The 21,015-nt window shown below is 52.3% G+C and overlaps 1 protein-coding gene across 8 annotated transcripts in view; it reads left to right on the forward strand.

The window, feature by feature from the left end:
- The window catches only part of OSBP2 (oxysterol binding protein 2), a 215,827-nt gene that overhangs the window by 187,067 nt on the left and 7,745 nt on the right, over nt 1-21,015 (forward strand). For 6 of the 8 annotated variants that reach the window (XM_063663156.1, XM_054470340.2, XM_063663154.1 and 3 more), the window contains 9 exons: nt 8,537-8,729; nt 9,338-9,455; nt 10,298-10,352; nt 10,608-10,754; nt 11,890-12,135; nt 14,118-14,238; nt 14,457-14,560; nt 14,632-14,727; nt 14,812-14,996. In XM_063663156.1, coding sequence (XP_063519226.1) covers nt 8,537-8,729; nt 9,338-9,455; nt 10,298-10,352; nt 10,608-10,754; nt 11,890-12,135; nt 14,118-14,238; nt 14,457-14,560; nt 14,632-14,727; nt 14,812-14,996 — 1,265 coding nt within the window. The remainder of the gene's footprint in view (nt 1-8,536; nt 8,730-9,337; nt 9,456-10,297; nt 10,353-10,607; nt 10,755-11,889; nt 12,136-14,117; nt 14,239-14,456; nt 14,561-14,631; nt 14,728-14,811; nt 14,997-21,015) is intronic. The other 2 variants (XM_054470342.2, XM_063663155.1) reach the window with 1 other exon arrangement.

Consider the following 21,015-nt stretch of genomic DNA (forward strand, 5'->3'; position numbering starts at 1 on the left):
GGCAAAGTACGAGGGGGAAGTAGGAGACATTGGGGGCACCAGATAGCCAGAGTGGGCACTGGGGGTAGCCAGGGGCCGCTGGGAAGAGTGTCACAGGAACAGAGACAGCAACTTGGGGCCCTCAGACAGGGCTTCTGATGTGGGGCATCGTAGAAACAAAGACCCCCATCAGAAGGGGCCCCACTGCTGGACATGCTGAGGTTCTCTGAGGCCCCTCTTGGCTCACGGCCCAGGTTCCTTAGGCCAACCCAGGCAGGGGTGAGAGGCCCAGAGCTGCCCTCCCTTGTCCCTCTGGGGCCTGTGGGGCAGGTTTCTGCCCAGCTGACCACCGTCCTGCTCTGACAGCTTGCTCATCCAGGGCCTGGGCCTGGGGAGATGGGTAAAAATAGATTCCAGATTTGTCTAAAATCAGTTGGCAAACTGGAAGCCAGATGGTGTTGGTTCCTGTGTGCGAGTGGCAAACTATTTTGAATGTGGAGAGGCTATTTTAAAGTTTTAATTGGACTGGAAAGCTGCTTCACCAGTGCCAAGAGTGAGTCACGTCAAGGAAACATTCTGATCGACCCCCAGTGGGGACTGGGAAGGGCTGAAACACCTGTGTGCTACCAGCCTGTGCCAAGTGCGGCTGTGAGGAGCAGGCCCTGGGAGCTCAGCCTCGGGGGTCAGGCAGGTGATGGAGACACAGCATGACAGCTTGGCTGGGCCAAAGGGATCCCCGGGGGAGCCCAGCACTTCCCCTTGTGGCTCCATGGGTCCCCAGTCTGGGTCTTGGACACTTAAGACCAGAATCGCAGTGCAGCTCCTTCCTGCCTTTGTGAGGCACCTGCTGAGCTTGGGTTTCGTCTTGTGTAAAGTGAAGCCAAGCCAGGCATGGTGGCTCACGCCTGTAATCCCAGCACTTTGGGAGGCCGAGGCAGGCAGGTTACTTGAGGTCAGGAGTTTGAGACCAGCCTGGCCAACATAGTGAAACCCTGTCTCTACTAAAAATACAAAAATTAGCCAGGTGTGGTGGCAGGTTCCTGTAGTCCCAGCTACTCAGAAGGCTGAGGCACGAGAATCGCTTGAGCCTGGGAGGCAGAGGTTGCAGTGAGCTGAGATGGCACCACTGTCCTCCAGCCTGGGCAAGAGCAAGACTCTGTCTCAAAAAAAAAATAGGTGAGGCCAGCCTGCCACTCCTCAATGGCAGAGGAAGCAAGATCCTGTTACTCCAGTGAGTCCCCTGGCCATGCAGAGGGGTTCAGGGAGACCATGACTCTGTGATGTCACCACTCATCACCTTCAGAACCCCAGGCTGGTGAGAGGCAGGGTCTGTGGCAACAAGGGATGTGAGGATCAGCGTGGAGGGTGGGTAGCCTTGGCCCTAGAAACCCGGAGAGCAGAGGGTTCTCTGGCCACCCACCTGGGAGCCCAGAGCCAGAGGGCAGACACGTCAGATGCCTGGCAGGTCCTGGACCAGCCGCAGATAATAACACGGCCCTTTCTCCCATTATCCCTGCACCAGGGGCGCTGGGACCTCCTCCGTGTGCTAATGGCTGGAGCCAATCGCCCAGCCTGGACCATCTGGGCATTTGGCCCATCTCCCACCTCCTCTGTGAGCCCAGTGGCTGCCCACGTCAATGCCCAGCAGGCCTCTGGTGCCTCCCTCACATCCCTGTCTAGGAGGGAAGTTTCCAGGCAGCCACTGAAGGCCAGACAGGGTCCTGGCTCTGCATGTTCCCGAGAGCTTGAGAGGCTGCCCTAGGTCACACACAGGGGACCCAGGCTAGCTGACCTCACACCTTGCTCTCCCGCCTGGCCCAGGGAGCAGTGAGATCGCTGTCAGGATTAGGATTAGGAACAGCAAAAGCGATTAGAGTTTGTCCTCCTCTTCCTGGGGTACATCTGGGCAAAGGTTTCCAGGTCAGAGACGCTCAATGTCTGTCCCATGGGGCACCGGTGACCACCAGCAACCCCCGCTCAGACCTCACATGGCATGGCCCCTGACTTGGTTTCCCCTGGGTGGGCAGCCCTTACAGCCTTCTTCCCCAGGCCAGACTTCTCAGTAGGGAGAGTCCCTGGTGGTCAGGCAGGGCCTGGACTCCCCAGGTGGGGCTGCCCCAGGGCGGAGACCCCCCCCTTGTCTGTCGAGCTTTGTGGTTCTCACTCTGCTTGGGGGCAACTCGACAGGCTCCCTGCCCTCCCCATGGAGACAGGACCACACTGCCCAGGGGCCCTGCACCCCAGGCCGGCCCCTCTGCATCTCAGAGCACCCACACCCCCAACACCCCTTTCACCAGAACCCTCTATGCAGCACTGGGGGTAGGCGGAAGGGACAGGGCTGGGAAACTTGAACTCTGTCCCCATGCTGAGGACAATCAACCTGACAGGTCACAGAATCAGGAACTCTGTAGGACCCCAGGAGGGCACCAGGAGATTACAGGCCTGTCCCAGGGTGGGCAGTGGGGTAGCACCCATGTAGGGCCCAGGTACCACCTCCAGCTCCCACTAGGACCCCTCACTCTCTTCCCCTTAAACAATTCAGGACACAAATGTGTGGGTAGGGGGCTTCAGGTCAGCCCGTCTCTCCTCCTGCTCACAGCTGAGCATGAGTCTCCTGGCCCCAGGTAGAGTTGTCACACAGCCTCAGAGAAACGAGACCACGTTCAGGCCTGGGCTGGGTCAGCCAGGCCCTCCCTGGGCCCCCGGGAACCTCCCCCTGCCAGTCCCTCTGCCGGGCCCCAAGCCTAATCCAGCTTATTGAGCACACAGCACACAGCCCAGCTTAGCATTCTGAGAACAGCAGGGCCACGCCAGGCGCCTGCCTCTCCCCACAGCACAGCCAGGATGGGGCCTGGAGAAGGCCGGCAGCAGCAGAGGAGACCCTGGGAGTCAGGGATGGACACCAGGTGGGTGCATCCGGGCTGGGGGAGGTGGACGGGTTCTCTGCATCCATGGGGTGACCAGGCAGCTCATGTGCTGTGGTGGTAAAGGCCTTGGGTGCAGCCACATGAGGCTTTGATATTAAGGCACAGCAGCTTTCACCCTGCCCCGCTTTTAGGTGACTGTGACACTCTCCGACCTGCATGTGCCCAGCCTAGGCACATCTACCCAAATGAGGCCCGGCTGTCCCGGGGACTTCCTGTCTCCCTGCTGTATGATGCCAGCTGGCCCTTTGGTAGCCTTGAGGGGGACCGAGGTCACCCACGGCCAAGTTATCAGCCAGCAACCCTGGCTGTGTGGACAAAGTCCTCAGCTGGGGCTAAGGGTGCTGGGAGGCCACCCCTTCTCCCTGAGGCTAGGGTTGGGCTCTGTTGCTTGGACAGGGTTATTCCCAGGCAGCCTTGTTAGTGACTATCTCCCAGGAACCTAGCTCCACACCAGGAAGGCTCTGGGATCCCACAACATCCCTGCCCTCATGGGGCTCCCAGACAGCAATCAAGATTTAGCTTTACAAAGTAAACCCTAACAGCACTGGTTCCGTGCCCTGGGGGACATGCAGGTGAGATGCTCAGGGACTTGGATCCTGGCCCTACACACACCTCCTTGTGGCCTTGGGCGAGTCCCTCAGTCACCCTGAGCCTCCATTTCCTCCTTGGTCATGCACACTATATATAAAAAAAAAATCTACCTCAGTTCTTGTAAGAATGCCTGCAATGCCCTGCCCCACAGTGGGCCTGCGGTGTGAGGGAGGTGGGGCTGGCATCAGAATCAGCAGGAGGGTTTGAATTTGAGCCAGGGAAAGGCAAGAAGACATGATACCTGGTGGGCCACACTCAGGGCCCTGGGAAGGAATGGAGCCCCAGGAGATGAGGCTGGAGAGGATTGGACACCATTTTCTATGAGAGGCTGTCAGCTGCCCGGATCTGTGGAAAAAACAACAAATACTCCATTTTCCCTTGAAGGAGAAAATAGTCATTTCTAAAGTATTTGAGTCCCTGTGAACAGCAAAGGTAGGAGGTAGGAGGCCTAATTCATCTTTGTTCTCTGGTCATCTTTCCCTCTTTGCTTTTGCTGCTGGGAAGCCCAGGCACCCTCAGATGTGAGTTTGTGGGAATTCTTACCATGACCTTTGGCTACTATTTTAAACTGCTGTTGTATGGCTCTTTCATAAGTCTTGTTGTAAATGACATGAGGTATATGAAAACAAAGCACCCATCTATGTGAGAACTTGTGGACGGAGAGGATGATTCTGGGGGCTGTAGGAGATTAGCAGGAAGTGATGGTGCAGGGATGAGGGAGGGCGGGGCAGAGGCCTTGTACACCCAGATAGGCAAGAACCCAGAAAACCATGAAGCACCCATTCACTCTCCCCAGGCACAGCCCAGCCCTGGCCTCTGCACCCCTGCTCACATCAGGCAGGCAAGGGGATCGTGCCTTGTGTGGAGGTGGCCCTGGGGCTAGACAGACCTGGGATCCCATCCTGTTCACCCTGTACTGACCCGATTAGCCCCTTCTCCCCGGCCTTCAGTCTCGGGATGCAGGGGACTTCCCTGAAGCGGCGCCCAGGGAGATGAGGTTGCCCTTCCTCACTTGCACTCTGCGCCTTGAGACCAACTCAGCAGAGCCTGGAGGCCTGCGTGGGCCAGGGTCAGCAGAGCAGCAGCGTCGGAGAGCCCATGAACAGGAGGCTGGAACCAAGACTAACTTGACTGAGCCCTGGGCCGAGCTTAGGGCAATGTGGGGAGGAGGGCCTTGTGGGAGCTGCAGCAGGTAGGAGTTAGAGCAAGCTCTCAGTTCAGGACCTGGGTTCTGGATCTGGCTCTGCCACCTCCTTGCTGGGTGCCCTCAGGGCTAGCTTTGCTGTCTTGGGATGGAGTGGGAGTCTCTCTCTACCCAACTCACAGGGCTTCTGTAAGGGTCTAGAACATTCCTGAGGCACCCAGAGGGATACCGTCTCCCCACCTCCGCCACCGCCCTTACACCCACTGGCACAAAACCAGCAAAGAGGTGCCATCTGGTCTGGCTGCTGGGGCATGCTGTCTCTGAGTCTGTTTTCAGGGTCCTCACTCTAAGGCCTATCGCAGTAAGAGAGGGACAGGGCTGAAGCAGGAAGGCCGCTGTAGGACTCCAGGTGGTGAAAGGCTAGGCTCCCAGTCACAAGCCAGGGAGCAGTGGAGTCAGGCCTGGAGCTGGGTCTCCCAGGACTCACCCAGGCCCACTATGGGGTCTGCAAATTGCATGATGGACAGTGACTGCAGCCCCACACCCAAGGGACAGCCTTATAAGACCCATAAACTCAAAATAGCCCAGACCTTCAACACCCTGGACTCAGTCTCACACATCATCAGGATGAGGCGCATGAGATAAGGAGGTTTCTTTCTTTCCTCGAGGAGGCCTTTCCCCCTGCCTCAACCTGCAGGGAGGAGACCTTCATCTGTCCAATGGGGGTGACTGCATTCCTCCCACCTGGAGAATTTTGCCGGGTGAGCAGAGACAGGGCAGCTTGTGGGCACAGCATCTGTCGGGCATCACTGTATGTCTCACAGAGAGGATGTGGGCTCAGAGGGGCCAAGGGGCTTCTGCTGGAACCCAGGTTTTCCAACTCCTGATAGTGCGCCCCTGGCCACCACACTCTGCTGGCTTCCTTGGGCAGGCCATGCCACATCTCCGGGATGAGGAGGCACACCTTGCCCTGCCCACCCTGCGTGGTGCTTGAGGGAGATGGGGGAGGGAAGGTGCCCAGAGGAGGCCTTGTTCAAGGAGTGGCGTCCCTGGGGTAGGCTGTGCAGCCAGCGCCCTGGAACAGGGGCAGCCTGGGGGCCCCTTTCCACCAAGCCAGGTTGGCCACCAGAGCTTGGGCTCTCCCTGTGGGGTGGGCGAGTCCCCAGGCAGGGTGCCCCAGTGCACAGCCTTGGGGAGCCTCCCACCCTTGGAGGTGCTCTCCTGAGGCCACTTCAGGACACCCCCATCTCGCTCCCACTGCTGTCAGTCCCATCCCCCTGGTAGGTGTCACTTGGCAGCAAATGTCTGGGAGCAGCTGCTGATTCAGGGGCATTCCTGGCACAGTCGCTGGAAAGACTGACCCAATGGGCAGGCATCTGAGTGGTTCTGACTGAGAGGGCAGGCCGTTTCCTGGGAGAGCGATGCTGCAGAGGTCTGAGGAGTGGTGGGAGTTAGCAGTCGTGGCCTGGGCACCAGGTGCCAGGGCAGATGCGGGAGGGGATCCATGAGGCACGTCTGTTGAGTGCTCCCTCGCCCTGCCTGCCACATCACCTCCTGATATTTCCTCAACAGCTGCCTTGTCACTGTGTCACAGGTGAGGACTGGTGTGCCCATCTTCCTCCTTTGGGGTGGGACAGCCTGTGATGTGCATGGAGCTCAGTGGGTGCTCCAGGTCAGCTGGGGCAATTGGGTGGGGAGGAAGTGCTGGGGAGTGGCAGCTGGGGCCATTGATGCAGATGTGGGCCAAGGAAACGTCCCTTCCTACTGGGTTCAAGAATGTGTCCAGAAAGGGCAAATCCAGAGGTTCCTAGATTTGATCTCACTGTCCTCCAGGGACAGCTGAAGCCTGAGCCATCCGCTCCACTGTAATGACAGGGCAGAATGACCAACCCCTGCTTCAAAACAGTGTGGTGGAACCACCTATGGACCTGGGAAGCTGAAAAGATTCTGGATGTCTTAGTAGGCCACAAGCTTGAAGGGAAAACCTTAAAAGCAGTTATGTGATTCAGACTCTGAGGTAGCTTGGTAGAAAGTGCCAGTCCCACTTCTGCCAGACAAGACCAATTACCTCTCTGAGCTGGGGAGGATAGCAGAACGTGGCTTTCCTTCCTTCTGTGCCACGGCCAGGGACTGGCCCAGGGTAGACAAGGGCCAGTGACAAACCTGAGGCCTAACACTGCAGGGAGGATGTGGCCGCAGAGAGCTCGGGCCCTACCATGATGAGCAACAGCAGCCACCTCAGCTCCAGGCTGAACCAAACCAGCTACTGCTGGGGAGGCAGCGTGCAGACCCGTGGCACCCAGGTTTGCTGCTCCCCAACTGGCATCCTGACCGTGGGAGGCCAACCAGGGTGGGTGCTGGTTGCTGGGTGGGCTCTGAGAAGGCCAGGGTTCCCACATCCCCAAGGAGGCCAAAGGGGGCAGTAAGCATGTTTGTGACCATCCCAGCAGAAGGGGCAGCTAGATGGCCCCCAGGGCCTTCTTCACTGCAGGTGTCAACAAAAACAGACTCTGCAAAATATTTGAAGAGATTTATTCTGGGCCAAATATGAGTGACCACGGCCATGACATAGCTCTTGGGAGGTCCTGGGAACACGTGCCCAAAGTGGTCGGGGCGCAGCTTGGTTTTATATATTTTAGGGAGGCATGAGGCAGCAACTACATTTAAGAAATACATTGGTTTGGTTCAGAAAGGTGGGACAGCTCAAAAGCAAGGTGGGGAGGGGGCCTTCCAGGCTATAGGTAAATTTAAACATTTTCTGGTTGGCACTTGGTTGAGTTGTCTAAAGACCTGGGATCAACAGAAAGGAAATGTTCAGGTTAAGATAAAAGATTGTGGAGACCAAGGTTCTTTTTAAGTCTTATAGTGGCTCCCCTTGGAGACAATAGATGACAAATGTTTCCTAATCAGACCTTTAAAAAGGTGCTAAGACTCTTACTTAATCTCTTCAGGGTTTGGAGGGCCTGGAAGAAAACGATCTAGCTCTGTGAATAGAGATTCTTTACAGAGGCACGTTTTCTCCCACAAAGGACAGCTTTGCAGGGCCACTTCAAAATATGGCAAAGAAGCATGTTTTGGGATAAAATACTTTTTCTTCCTTGACTCGTAATGTTATGCCAGAGTCAGGTTGGAAAGTAAGTCACGATATATAAGGTTAAATAAAACCCATCTGATGAGAATGTATGGTTTTTAGGGCATGACTCCCCAGACGCCTTAGATAGGAATTTGGGCAAGATGAAAAATATCAGAGCTTAGTCCTCACAGGGAATGGAGGTGGGGGAGCAGATGTGTTATAGGAAAGGGGTCCTGATCCAGACCCCACAAGAGGGTTCTTGGATCTCGTACAAGAAAGAATTCAAGGCGAGTCTGCAGTGCAAAGTGAGAGCAAGTTTATTAAGAAAGTAAAGGAATAAAAGAATGGCTACTCCATAGACAGAGCAGCCCCAGGGCTGCTTGTTGCCCATTTTTATGGTTATTTCTTGCTGATATGCTAAACAAGGGGTAGATTATTCATGCCTCCCCTTTTTAGACTATAGAGGGTAACTTCCTGATGTTGCCATGGCATCTGTAAACTGTCATGGCGCTGGTGGGAGTGTAGCAGTGAGGACGACCAGAGGTCACTCTCGTCGCCATTTTGGTTTTGATGGGTTTTGGCTGGCTCCTTTACTTCAACCTATTTTATCAGCAAGGTCTTTATGACCTGTATTTTGTGCTGTATTTTGTATCTTATCCTGTGACTTAGAATGCCTTAGCTGTCTGGGAATGCAGCCCAGTAGGTTTCAGCCTCATCTTACCCAGCTCCTGTTTAAGATGGAGTTGCTCTGGTTCACATGCCTCTGACAGATGGGCCCCTGCCAGAGGCCAGGGTCTCATACCGCCACTCCTCCCTCCCCAGGCCTGCAGGGACTTCCTGGAACTAGCAGAGATACACAGTCGGAAATGGCAGCGGGCACTGCAGTATGAGCAGGAGCAGCGTGTGCACTTGGAGGAAACCATTGAGCAGCTGGCCAAGCAGCACAACAGCCTCGAGCGGGCCTTCCGCAGCGCCCCTGGCCGGCCGGCCAACCCCTCCAAGAGCTTCACTGAGGGTGAGTGGGCGGCCAGGACAGGGCTGTCCCATGACCTTCTGCCAGCTGGCTCTGCATACACAACTTCTGCTCCCCCACATGCATATCCCTGACTGTGCCCACATGTGAGCTGGGCTTGTCCAACTCTTGACTGCCTCTTCATGGTTTTGTATCTCCTGTGCCCATCACCCACTGGCAACAGTTTCTCTGCACCTAGGTTCACATTCTCAAGAGTTAAATTTAATGAGCCCAGCTGTCCCCTGTGTGACAGGGGTATCCTGGTGCCAGGTGGCCACCCACCTAGCCTTGGGTTGGGGGTCATGGGGACCCTGGACAGCGGTCCATCAGAAAGGGAAGCTGGGCCACAGAAAGACTGACCCACATGTTGAGAGATCGGGGAGGGGGCGCTTCCAGAAAGAGGCCCCTGTGCGGTGAATGCGTTGAAAGCACAAGATTCTAGCAGAGGGAGCAACAGTGGCCGCAGCCCAGGGAATCAGGGCTGCTCGGGTGACTGAAGCAGGAGGGGAGTGAGGCCAGATGGGGGCTGGAGGAGCCCTTGGCTCTGGACTTAGGGAGGTGAGATGAGCCTTTTGTGAGGTTACAAACTAAAGCTCTGCCTGTGTCTCTAGGAAGCTTCTTGACTCCCAAAGGAGAGGACAGTGAGGAAGATGAAGATACCGAGTACTTTGATGCCATGGAAGACTCCACATCCTTCATCACCGTGATCACCGAGGCCAAGGAAGACAGGTAAGGTGGCTGCAGCTGGGCAGAGCCTCCCCGACCCTGGTTTAAGGCTGCATCTGATCTTTTCACCAGCTATCTACTTGTCTACTTAGGGTTTTCTTTCCTTTAAATCTTGCTTTGGCCAGGCCCAGTGGCTCCCAGCACTTTGGGAGGCCAAGGGTAAGAGGATTGCTTGAATAGAAGAGTTCGAGACCAGCCTGGGCAACATGGCGAAACCCTGTCTCTACAAAAAAAAATACAAAAACTAGCCAGGCGTGGTGGTGCAGGCCTGTAGTCCCAGCTACTTGGGAGGCTGAGGTGGGAGGGTCGCTTGAGCCCAGGGAGGTGGCGGCTGCAGTGAGCCATGGTCATGCCACCGCACTCTAGCCTGGGCAACAGAGAGACTCTATCTCAAAAAATCAATAATCTGTCTGTCTTGCTCCAGATGGGATTTCATTGTTGTGTGAGCCTCATAGAGTATACTTACACAAACCTAGCTGATAGAGCCTGCCCACACAGCTGGGCTATATGGCACAGCCTATAGCTCCTGGGCTACAAACCTGTACAACATGTGACTGTACTGAATATTGTAGGCAACTGTGACACAATAGTTAAGGATTTGTGTATCTAAACATAGAAAAGGTATATTAAAAATACGATATGATAGTCTTATGGGACCACTGTCATATACACTATCCGCCATTGAAATGTTGTTATGCGGTGCCTCTCTACACACAGAACACACAGCAGTGACCAGGACATCTACTAGCAATGAAAATGATGTTGTCTGGAGAGAGGATGGGCCAGGTCCCAAGGAGGCCTCGGGATTCATCAGTAACTTGCCTCCCGCTTTGTATTTCCTGCAGAAAAGCTGAAGGTAGCACCGGGACAAGTTCCGTGGACTGGAGCTCAGCAGACAATGTAAGTGAGGGGCAGCACTGTAAGGGCCGGAAGGCAGCTTCTGACCTAGGGGGTGGGAGGGACAGGCCAGCACCAAGAGCTGGGGGCCAGCAGGCAGGCACATGCCCCAGTCCAGGAGCGCCATCCTGGCCTTCCACCAGCAGTGTGCCAGTGGCCAGCTTGGTGCCAGTCCTCAGGGTGGAGGGCAGAGACCTGGAAGCCAAGGGGGCGCTCTGGCCTCCGCTGATGGTGGGGGGGTCCCCACTTATGTGGCAGGTACTAGATGGTGCCTCGCTCGTGCCCAAGGGTTCATCCAAAGTCAAGAGGCGAGTCCGCATTCCCAACAAGCCCAACTACAGCCTTAACCTCTGGAGCATCATGAAGAACTGCATCGGCCGGGAGCTCTCCAGGATCCCCATGCCGGTGGGTGGCTCGGGCAGGGCAGCCCCGGCAGGTCCTCTGGGGCTGCTTTCCTGTGCATAGATGAGCAGTAATGGCCTGTGTGAAGTACACACAGCCTTGGAGTGTCATTTTCTTAACAGCACCTGAGGAGCATGTAACTAATTATCTAATCGTGTACATAGGCATTGCCCGATCTTCCAAAGTACAGGGATCTTTGGGCTCTGACAGAAGGAGCCAGGGAGAAGCTCTGCATGGATCAGCAACCTGGGGAGCCCCAGAGCACCTCTGGATCTCACAGGACCTTACCATGTCCCAGCTGTCCCGATCTGTAGATGGGGAGTGGCAGGATGGGGCTGTGTGTGGAGGGGTGGGCCCTCCTTCAGCTGGCAGCCATCCCTGGTGCCATCCCCAGGAAATGCAGGCTCAGTGTGGTCACACAGTGAGCCGAGGGCAGAGCTTGGATCCTCGTGCCACCTTGCTACAGTGGCATCTCCACTAGGCCAGACGGTTCCACTGTGTGACCCAGAACAAGTTCCTTCACATCTCCAGCCTCTGTGTCCACATCTATAGAGTGGGGAGAAACACAGTGTCCTCTTTACAGTGTCTGGGAGGATGGAGCAAGATAACACGAGGAAGCTGAGACTCGTACCCGATGGCATCATGGTGGGGAGAGTGACCCTGCCCTATGTGACACCGAGATAGGGGCCCTGGGCCTAACCCATCCTGTGCCGGGCCCCATCACAGCTCGGAACATGGGGAAGACCCACTTCCTTCACCCACAGACTCATGTGCTCATTCACTCATTCACTCATTCACTCACTGCTTCCTAAGATTCTGCACTGAAGATACAGCAGTGGGCCAGGCAGAGCCCCTGGCCTTGGTGGGTGTCCATCCGAGCAGAGGAGAGCAACAGTGAACATGATAAAAGTGTGTAGGATGCAGCAGACCAGAAAGTGGGGAGGGCTGTGGAGAAAACAGACAGGAGGGGCCAGGGAGGTGACGGCTTAGGGGCCACACTTTGGACAGGGCCATCTGAGGAGCCTCACTGTGAAGGTGCTGTCTGAGCAGGGATGTCCCTGAACATCCGAGAAAAGCAAGGGCACTATGCCAAGCCGGGGCTGGTGCCCAGCCTGACCGCCCACCTGTCCACCCACAGGTGAACTTCAACGAGCCTCTGTCCATGCTCCAGCGGCTGACGGAGGACCTGGAGTACCACCACCTGCTGGACAAGGCGGTGCACTGCACCAGCTCAGTGGAGCAGATGTGCCTGGTGGCCGCCTTCTCTGTGTCCTCCTACTCCACCACGGTGCACCGCATCGCCAAGCCCTTCAACCCCATGCTGGGGGAGACCTTCGAGCTGGACCGCCTCGACGACATGGGCCTGCGCTCCCTCTGTGAGCAGGTGAGCGGGCTAGGCTGGCACTGGGTGGCGCCCACCCACACTCTGGCCAAGCTGTTCCTGCCAGGCCCAAGGTGACAAATAGGATGCAGCCTCTGACCCTGACTGCCCATACCCAAGGGGCCATCAAGCTGAGGCCCAGCCGGGGAGCAGGGCCTCCCATGGCAGGGGTAGGCACAGGGCCTCCTGGAGATGGGAAGGGGCATGAGAACTCAGCCTGGTGAGGACAGGGTCAGGCCTGGTTGCAGGGAAGGGGAGGATAAGCTCCAGTCCAGGGTGTTGTGGAGCAGAGGTGGAGGGGCATCTGTGGGCACTGCTGGGGAGGAGCATGGGGTCACTACCGAGCTGAAGGCGGCTGGCAGGAGGAGCCTGGGTGTAGCGGGATGGACTCTGCCCCGGCCCGTGACAGCAGCCTGTCCCCAACACCCCTTCCCCACAGAGACACGCCAAGACCCAGGCCCAGGAGCCTCAGCAGTGGCAGCCCCATGCTGAACCTAGGCATCCTGGTTGGAAACGAGGTGATTCTGTTGGTGCTGGCGTTGCCCCTGGCTCCTGGCGTGAGCGTGGGATGCTGGCCATTCACAGATCCTGGTGCTAGTTGAGGAGGCTGCAGCTGCTGCAAGGCCCTGTTAGGAGGTGGCTGCAGTAACCCACGCAGGGGTGTGGTGGCCAGACCTGGGGGAAGGGGGAGGCCAGAACACAGGCAGCTTTTGAAGGATGAGACAGCTGGTTTGCCGACGCTTTGGATATGGGGTTAGGGGGCAGTCAGGGTGATCTCGTGTCCTTGGCCTGAACCCTGGAGTGAATGTATTTCACTACTTAGCAGACATTAGGTGCCCTCGACATGCCAGGTGCTGCTCAGCCATGGAGGTTTCAGCTGGGAAGTGAACAGACACGGCTCTGGTTCTCATGGGGCTGGGAAAGCAAGGCGGATACTGTGGCTGCTTCCAGCTCTTTTAGAAAGGGGGTGGTCAGGGAGCCGCTTTGCTGATGCAGAGAGTGAGGGGAGGAAAGGAAAGGAGGGTGAAAAAGCAGCAGCTGGAGGGTGGTGCACCTGGGGTGGGGCCTGCCTCCTGACCTGCCAGAGGAACCCTCTGCTGCGATGGAGGAAGTGGCCCACAGGGAGGCCTGGGGAGGTGGAGGTGGGAGCGGAGGGGGCAGATGCTGGATGTGATTTGAAGGGCAGGCAGGGTTTGCTCAGGGTTAGTGGAGGAGCATGAGGAGGGCCAGAGAGGCTGCAGAGCGTTTGGTGTGAGCAGCTGGAAGGGCAGGATGCTGAGGTGTAGGCGAGGAGGAGGCTGAGCTTCCCACGGGCTCCTTGGGGAGGGATCAGCTGAGTCTCAGGGCCAGCTAACTCATTTCCCGGGATGGTTCGCAGCTGGGCCTGCACTCCTGGGGCATAGAAAGCAAGTGGGCACCTCTTTCGGAGACAGGAAGTTAGGCGAGGCACACTGGGGGCAGCGGGAGCCCAGCTCTGCCCTGGTTGGGCTCTGCCTGTCTGAGGGGAGATGTCCAGGGGAAGCTGGAGGCCAGGGGCAGGGCCCGACTGCCCCTTGGCTAAAATCACTCTGCCTGTCTGGGCCCTCTTGGTATAACATGGCACAGCAGCTGCACCTGGCGTGTGGGGAGGATTAGATGAGAAGTGGACAGGGAAGCCTCGGCACAGTGTGACACCCTTTATCAGCCCTCAGTGCACCTGTCACAGGCATGTCTTTGAGGCATGAGGTCCGCCATCACCCCTATTTCACAGCCCAGGAGCCAGGTACTGAGAGGCTCAGGACAGTACCCGATGCTTTTCTGCTCAAGGCAGTGCCTTCCTGGGGGCCTGCCTTGGGTCCATGGCCACCTGAGGAACAGCCAGGACTGCTCCTATGGCCACAGAGCTGTGCCTGCTGAGACAGGGCAAGCTGTCCCTCCCTGGCTGGGGGAGGTGGAACCTGGGCTCATGTCTGGCAGATGCTCACATCCTATGGGTCTGGTCTCAGGTGAGCCACCACCCCCCCTCAGCTGCGCACTACGTGTTCTCCAAGCATGGCTGGAGCCTCTGGCAGGAGATCACCATCTCCAGCAAGTTCCGGGGAAAATACATCTCCATCATGCCGCTAGGTGAGCTGGGGCCCGGTGCCTTCCTGGGACAGAGAGACATTCTGCCTAAGAGGGAGGATTCTGGCGATGTAAAAGCCAGCTGGGGGCTTCAAGGGAGACCTCCCTGTAGGCCTGCCTCTCCAACCCCCCAGCCTGGTTCTCAAGACACCAGGCCTAAGGGCAGACTGGCCAGACCCCTGCATGGGGGGCATGACCTCTGACCTGTCCCCTGCCCCCAGGTGCCATCCACTTAGAATTCCAGGCCAGTGGGAATCACTACGTGTGGAGGAAGAGCACCTCAACTGTGCACAACATCATCGTGGGCAAGCTCTGGATCGACCAGGTCAGGGGCGCCCTTGGGGAGGAGGTGCATGGCCCGGGGGCTGGCCGCTGACCACTGCCCTCCTTTGCCAGTCAGGGGACATCGAGATTGTGAACCATAAGACCAATGACCGGTGCCAGCTGAAGTTCCTGCCCTACAGCTACTTCTCCAAAGAGGCAGCGCGGAAGGTAAGCAGGACCAGCCACCTCTAAGCACCCCAGGGGGCCCAGGGCAGAGGTGTGCACCTACGCTGGTCCTGCCAATGTCCACAGGTGACAGGAGTGGTGAGTGACAGCCAGGGCAAGGCCCATTACGTGCTCTCCGGCTCGTGGGATGAACAAATGGAGTGCTCCAAGGTCGTGCATAGCAGTCCCAGCAGCCCCAGCTCTGACGGGAAGCAGAAGACAGTGTACCAGACCCTGTCAGCCAAGCTGCTGTGGAAGAAGTACCCGCTGCCGTGAGTAGGGCTGGCAGGGGCCCCGCCACAGGCACAGGACAGAGGTCAAAGGAGAGGGAAGGAGGACAGTGGACAGAAAGCAACTGACAGGCACAGGAGGTCGGGAGGGTTCAGTCCACACATGGGCAGAGAACAGTATTATGCAGCCGACATCCCAGTGTGAAGGCAGACACCAAACACTATGCACAGACTTTAAGCGAGGTGATAGGACAGAGCCCCTCCCTGTTCCTCCCTACAAGAAATAAAAAACATACTTGAAAATAACCACAGGAAATAGAAAACTATAAAATGTGGCATAGGAAAGTCCAAAGAGAACAAATAGAAATTCGACAAAGGAAAAAAAAAAATGACTGACATTGAGAACCCTATGGAATGGTTTAGTACCTAGAATCTATCACCTGAACGCAGGTCAGAAGAAGTGATACAACTTCATTTAAAGAGACAAAACCCAGAAAAGACAGGAAGCTACAGGGAGAAGACAGAGTGAAGTCCCTGGAGCAGGCTCCCTGGCCTCTCCTGGGAGCGAGTTTGAGTGCAGTCTCCCGTCACACCTCCTGCAATGGAATCTGCATTTCTGTAAGCTTGCTCAGCAAGATTGAGAGCAGGGTTTGGCCCACTTCTAGTGAGAGTCCCAAAAGGAAAGAGGGACTGTACCTGAAGAAAAAATAACGAAGAAATTCCTGCACCTAAATCTATGCAGTGAAACTAAATCAGAGAGAAACTATTAAGCAGCCAGATTTTAAAAAGACATCACTTTCCGAGGAGCTGTCCCCTTATCAACAGAAATGGGAGCTTGAAGACAGTCAAGTGATACCTTCCGTGAGCTGAAAGATGCACTGCCAGCCTAGAATTATACACCCAGGGAGACCATCTTTAAAGAATGAAGGTGAAATCAAGGCATTTTCAGGCAAACAAAAAGCTTAGTTTGTCACCAGCAGACCTGTACAAAAGGATATACCTCAGGCAGGAGGAAACTGACCCCAGAGGGAAGATCTGAGAATAACAGATACTGTGCACCTAAATTAAAGCTGAATAAACAAGAATAACGTGGGGTATAACATTTTAGAATGTGGCTGCACAGTAAGAAGAGGAATGAAGGGAGGGAAACTGCTCAAAGGCCCCCCTCCCCGCCGCCATGCTGCCCTGGAAGAGGATCAAGATGCACATTCGCTTCTGAGTGTATGAAGTATGTTTATTGCGAGTCCTAGGGTAACCGCTAAAATAATCCGTTTAGCTGGAATCCCAGAAGGAAAGAAGAAGAAAAAAAAAAAACCAAAGAGGGAGATATAATGAAGATAAATTTCCCAAAGTAAAAGCAAAGAGATGAAAGACCCTGTACTGAAAGGGCCTATAGCGTGCTAAAGACAAGAAATAAAGAAAAATGTTCATCTAGATCATGCTATAGTCAAAATGAAGACCGAAGAAAAAATTCTAATAGCTTCCAGGGAGGAGCAAAAGATTTTAGTCAAGAATAAAGAATTAGACATCAGATTTTTCAACAACCAACACTGGATTAATATTTTCTAAGTTACAAAATTAGAAAGTAGAATTTTCTATCTAGTCAAACTGTCATTCACATATGGGGCCATATCCTTAGGCATGCAGCCTCAGAAGTTTTGCCACACAAAAACCCACAATGAAAACAGTATTGGGCCAGGTGTGGTGGCTCACGCCTGTAATCCCAACACTTTGGGAGGCCAAGGCAAGCAGATCACTTGAGGTTAGGAGTTCAAGACTACCCTGGCCAACATGGTGAAACCCCATCTCTACAAAAAATACAAAAATTAGCCAGGCATGGTGGCACACGCCTGTAATCCCAGCTACTCGAGAGGCTGAGGCATGAGAATCACTTGAACCAGGGAGGCAGAAGTTGCAGTGAGCCGAAATTGTGCCACTGCAGTCTAGCCTGGGAGGAAAAAAAAAATGAAACAGTATTGGACACAGTACTTTAAAGGGGAGGATGGGGGGAGCAAGGATGTCACAACAGATGAATAAAGGGGTTTTGTTTGTTTTTTAGTTGTTGTTTGTTTTGAGATGGAGTCTCACTCTGTCACCCAGGCTAGAATGCAGTGGCATGATCTTGGCTCACTGCAACCTCTGCCTCCCAGGTTCAAGCGAGGTTCAAGCGATTCTCCTGCCTCAGTCTTCCGAGTAGCTGAGATTACAGGGGCATGCTACCACGCCCGCCTAATTTTTGTATTTTTAGTAAAGACAGGGATTCACCATGTTGGCCAAGCTGGTCTTGAACTCCCAACCTCAAGTGATCGGCACACCTAAGTCTCCCAAAGTGCTAGGATTACAGGTGTAAGCCACCACACCCAGCCTAAAAGTTATTTTTTAAAACAACTACTAGGATTAAAGAAAAAGAGAAATCATGCTCATAATAATGCAGATTTAAAAGTTTAGATAATCTTAGCATGATGGAATTTGAGGAGAAGGGGAAGGACCTGAGGGATGTGAAGAAATGCTAAGTTCTTATTGGAAGGAAGAAACATTTATAGGATTGTTAAAATAGTGAGAGAAAATTAAAAAGTAGCACAAACAAAAACTATAAATTAACATGATAGCAATAGGCCCAAGCATTATCAATGATTATAATAAATATAAATAGATGAAACTCACCAGTTAAAAAGCAAACTACTGACAAACTGGATTTTTTTTTTTAAGAGACAGAGTCTCGCTCTGTTACCCAGGCTGGTATCCAGCGGCACAATCAGAGCTCACTGCAGCCTCAAACACCCAGGTTCAAGTGATCCTCCAACCTCACACTCCTGAATAGCTAGGACTACAGGCATGCACCGCCATGCCTGGCTAATTTTTAAAATTTTTTTGTAGAGAGAGGGTGTCACTATGTTGCTGTCTGATCGCAAACTCCTGGCCTCAAGTGATCCTCCAGCCTCAGCCTCTCAAAGTGCTGGGATTACAGGCACAAGCCACCATCCCTGGCCTAATTGGATGTGTTAAAATCCAGATACCCGGACCTTCTAAGAGATTCCCAAAATATAAAGGTATATAAAAGTTGAAATTAAAAGACACATATCATGAAAATACTAACAAAAAGCTATAATAGCTACATTAATATCAGGTAAAATAGACTTTAGGAAAAAAGCATTATTAAGGAAGGGAAAGTTGCTATAATAATAAAAGGTTGAGTTAACCAAAAAGATATAATAGTTTCAAACATTATGCACATAATTCCTCAAAAATATACAAAGTACATATTGATACTTAAGGAAGAAATTGATAAATCCAGCACCACAGTAGGAAATTAGGAAGTTTCTGTACATCTCTTTCACTTGTTGATGGTCAAATGGAAACAATAAAAAACAATCCAGCAAGTATATGGAGATCAAAACAATATATGCTATTACAGACTCCTGGATGCAACTCTGAGAACATATTTTTTCTCAAGTATACACGGAACGTATGCAAAAACTGATTGTGTACTAAACCCTAATGGAAGCCTCACAGATTTACCGAGTGTAGCATACAGACCACAATCTATAAGACAATTAAGATAGAAGTTACAAACAAAATGACCAAAAAATCCCAAATATTTGGGAAAAAAATTAAGTTGCTAAATAACTCATAGGCAAAATAAATTAGAATGAAAAATGCAAAATATGTAGAACTGAATGATATAAAAGATATTTGGCCGGGCATGGTGACTCAACGCCTGTAATCCCTGCACTTCGGGAGCCCGAGGTGGGGGGGGATCACCTGAGGTCAGGAGTTCGAGACCAGCCTGGCCAACATGGTGAAACCCTGTTTCTACTAAAAATACAAAAATTAGCCAAGCGTGGTGGCACGTGTTTGTAATCCCAGCTACTTGGGAGGCTGAGGTAAGAGAATCGCTTGAACCTGGAAGGCAGAGGTGGCAGTGAGCTGAGATCGTGCCACTGTACTCTAGGCTGGGTGACAGAGTGAGACTCTGTCTCAGGAAAAAAAAAAAAAAAAAGATATTTAAACTGGCTGTATGCAACAAAAGCAATGCTTCAAAGGAAATATATTGCCTTAAATCATTTAATGTTGAGGCTTTCTCCTTTCTGAGTTTCAATTCTAATATTAGAGAAAGTTCAACATAGAAATCCAAAGAAAGAAGAAAATATACTTTAAAAATAAGAGCAAGAGCAAAAGCCTGTGCAACATAGTGAGACCTCATCTCTACCAAAAAAAAAAATTTTTTTTCTTAATTAGCCAGGCATGATGGTACATGCCTGTAGTCCCAGATACTCAGGAGAACTGAGGTGGGAGGACCACTTGAGCCCAGGAGGTCGAGGCTGCAGTGAGTTGTGAACACACCACTGCACTCCAGCCTGTGTGACAGAGCAAGACCCTGTCTCAAAAAATAATAATTTTGGCTAGACGTGGTGGTTCATGCCTATAATCTCCTGTATTATTCCATTTTCACACTGCTATAAAGATACCACCAGAGACTGGGTAATTTATAAAGGAGAAAAGGTTTAATTAACTCACAGTTCTGCCTGATTGCGGAAGCCTCAGGAAACTCAATCATGGCGTAAGGCGAAGGAGAAGCAAGTACCTTCTTCACAAGGCAGCAGGAAAAGAACAGAGAGTAGGGGAAACAGCCACTTACAAAACCATCAGATCTAGTGAGAACTCACTCACTATCACAAGAATAGCATGGGGGAAACCACCCCCATGGTCCAATCACCTCCCACCAGGTCCCTCCCCTGACATGTAGGGATTACCATTTGAGATGAGATTTGGGTAGGAACACAGCCAAACCCTATTATCCCAGCACTTTGGAAGGCTGAGGTGGGAGGATTGCTTGAGTTGAAGAATTTGAGACCAGCCTGGGCAATATGGCAAGATACCATCTTTATATTAATAATAATAATAATAATAAAAGCAGAAATCAATTAAAAAAACCAAGCCAAAAGTTGATTCTTTGAGGCACAAAAAAACTGTCAAAATAGAAAACTGACAAGACTGATCAAGATAGAAACAAATATTAATGAAAAAGGTTTAATGTGACATATAAAGTATAAAGACATAATTAAAACTTAGATTGGAGGGACAAATTCTTAGAAAAATATAACAAGAACTAACTCTAGCTGGGTACAGTGGCTCATGCCTAATGCCTATAATCTCAGCACTTTGGAAAGCCAAGGCAGTTGGATTGCTTAAGCCCATGAGTTCAAGACCAACCTGGGCAACAGCATGACCCTGTCTCTACAAAAAAAAAGTTTTTTTAATTAGCCATGTGTGGTGGTACACACCTGTAGTCCCAGCTACTCAGGAGGCTGAGGCAGGAGGGTTACTTGAGCCCAGGAAGTCGAGGCTGCAGTGAGCCATGACTACTATTGCATACCAGCCTGGGTGACAAAGCAGACCCTGTCTCAAAAAAAAAAAAAAAAAAAAAGAAAAAGAAAAAGAACTGACTCTAGAAGAAATTGAAAACATGAATAGTCCTATAATAAATTAACTGAAGCAATAGTTTAAAAATTACCGTAAGGAAAACACAAGACCCAGATAATTTTACAGATGAATTCTCCCAATTTTTTCAGAAACATATTATTCCAATTTCATATAGTGTTCCAGATCATAGAAAAAGGAAATATTCACCTCTCCTATACTGTGAGGCCAGGATAACCCTCATACCAAATTAGGCTAAACTAGCAGAAGGAAAATAAAAGTTCTACCCTATTTCACTTATATTAATAAATATATAAGCAAAAATCCAAAACAAGATATCAGAAAATCCAATCCAACAGTGTATAAAAAAGATAGCATCCTATAATCAGGTTGAATTTATCCTGGGTATATAGAATGATTTTATATTAGAAAATCCATAGAGTAATCATATTAACAGATTTCAATAGATTCAGAAAAAGCATTTTAGGTGCCTAGATACAAGATTAATATACAAAAGCCAGTTGCATTTCAGCAAACAACTAGAAAAATGCAATTTAAGATAAGACACCAAGGCCGGGCGCAGTGGCTCATGCCTGTAATCCCAGCACTTTGGGAAGCCAAGGCAGGCAGATCACCTGAG

This window comes from Pongo pygmaeus, chromosome 23 (genome assembly GCF_028885625.2).
Source record: "Pongo pygmaeus isolate AG05252 chromosome 23, NHGRI_mPonPyg2-v2.0_pri, whole genome shotgun sequence".
NCBI lineage: Eukaryota > Metazoa > Chordata > Mammalia > Primates > Hominidae > Pongo > Pongo pygmaeus.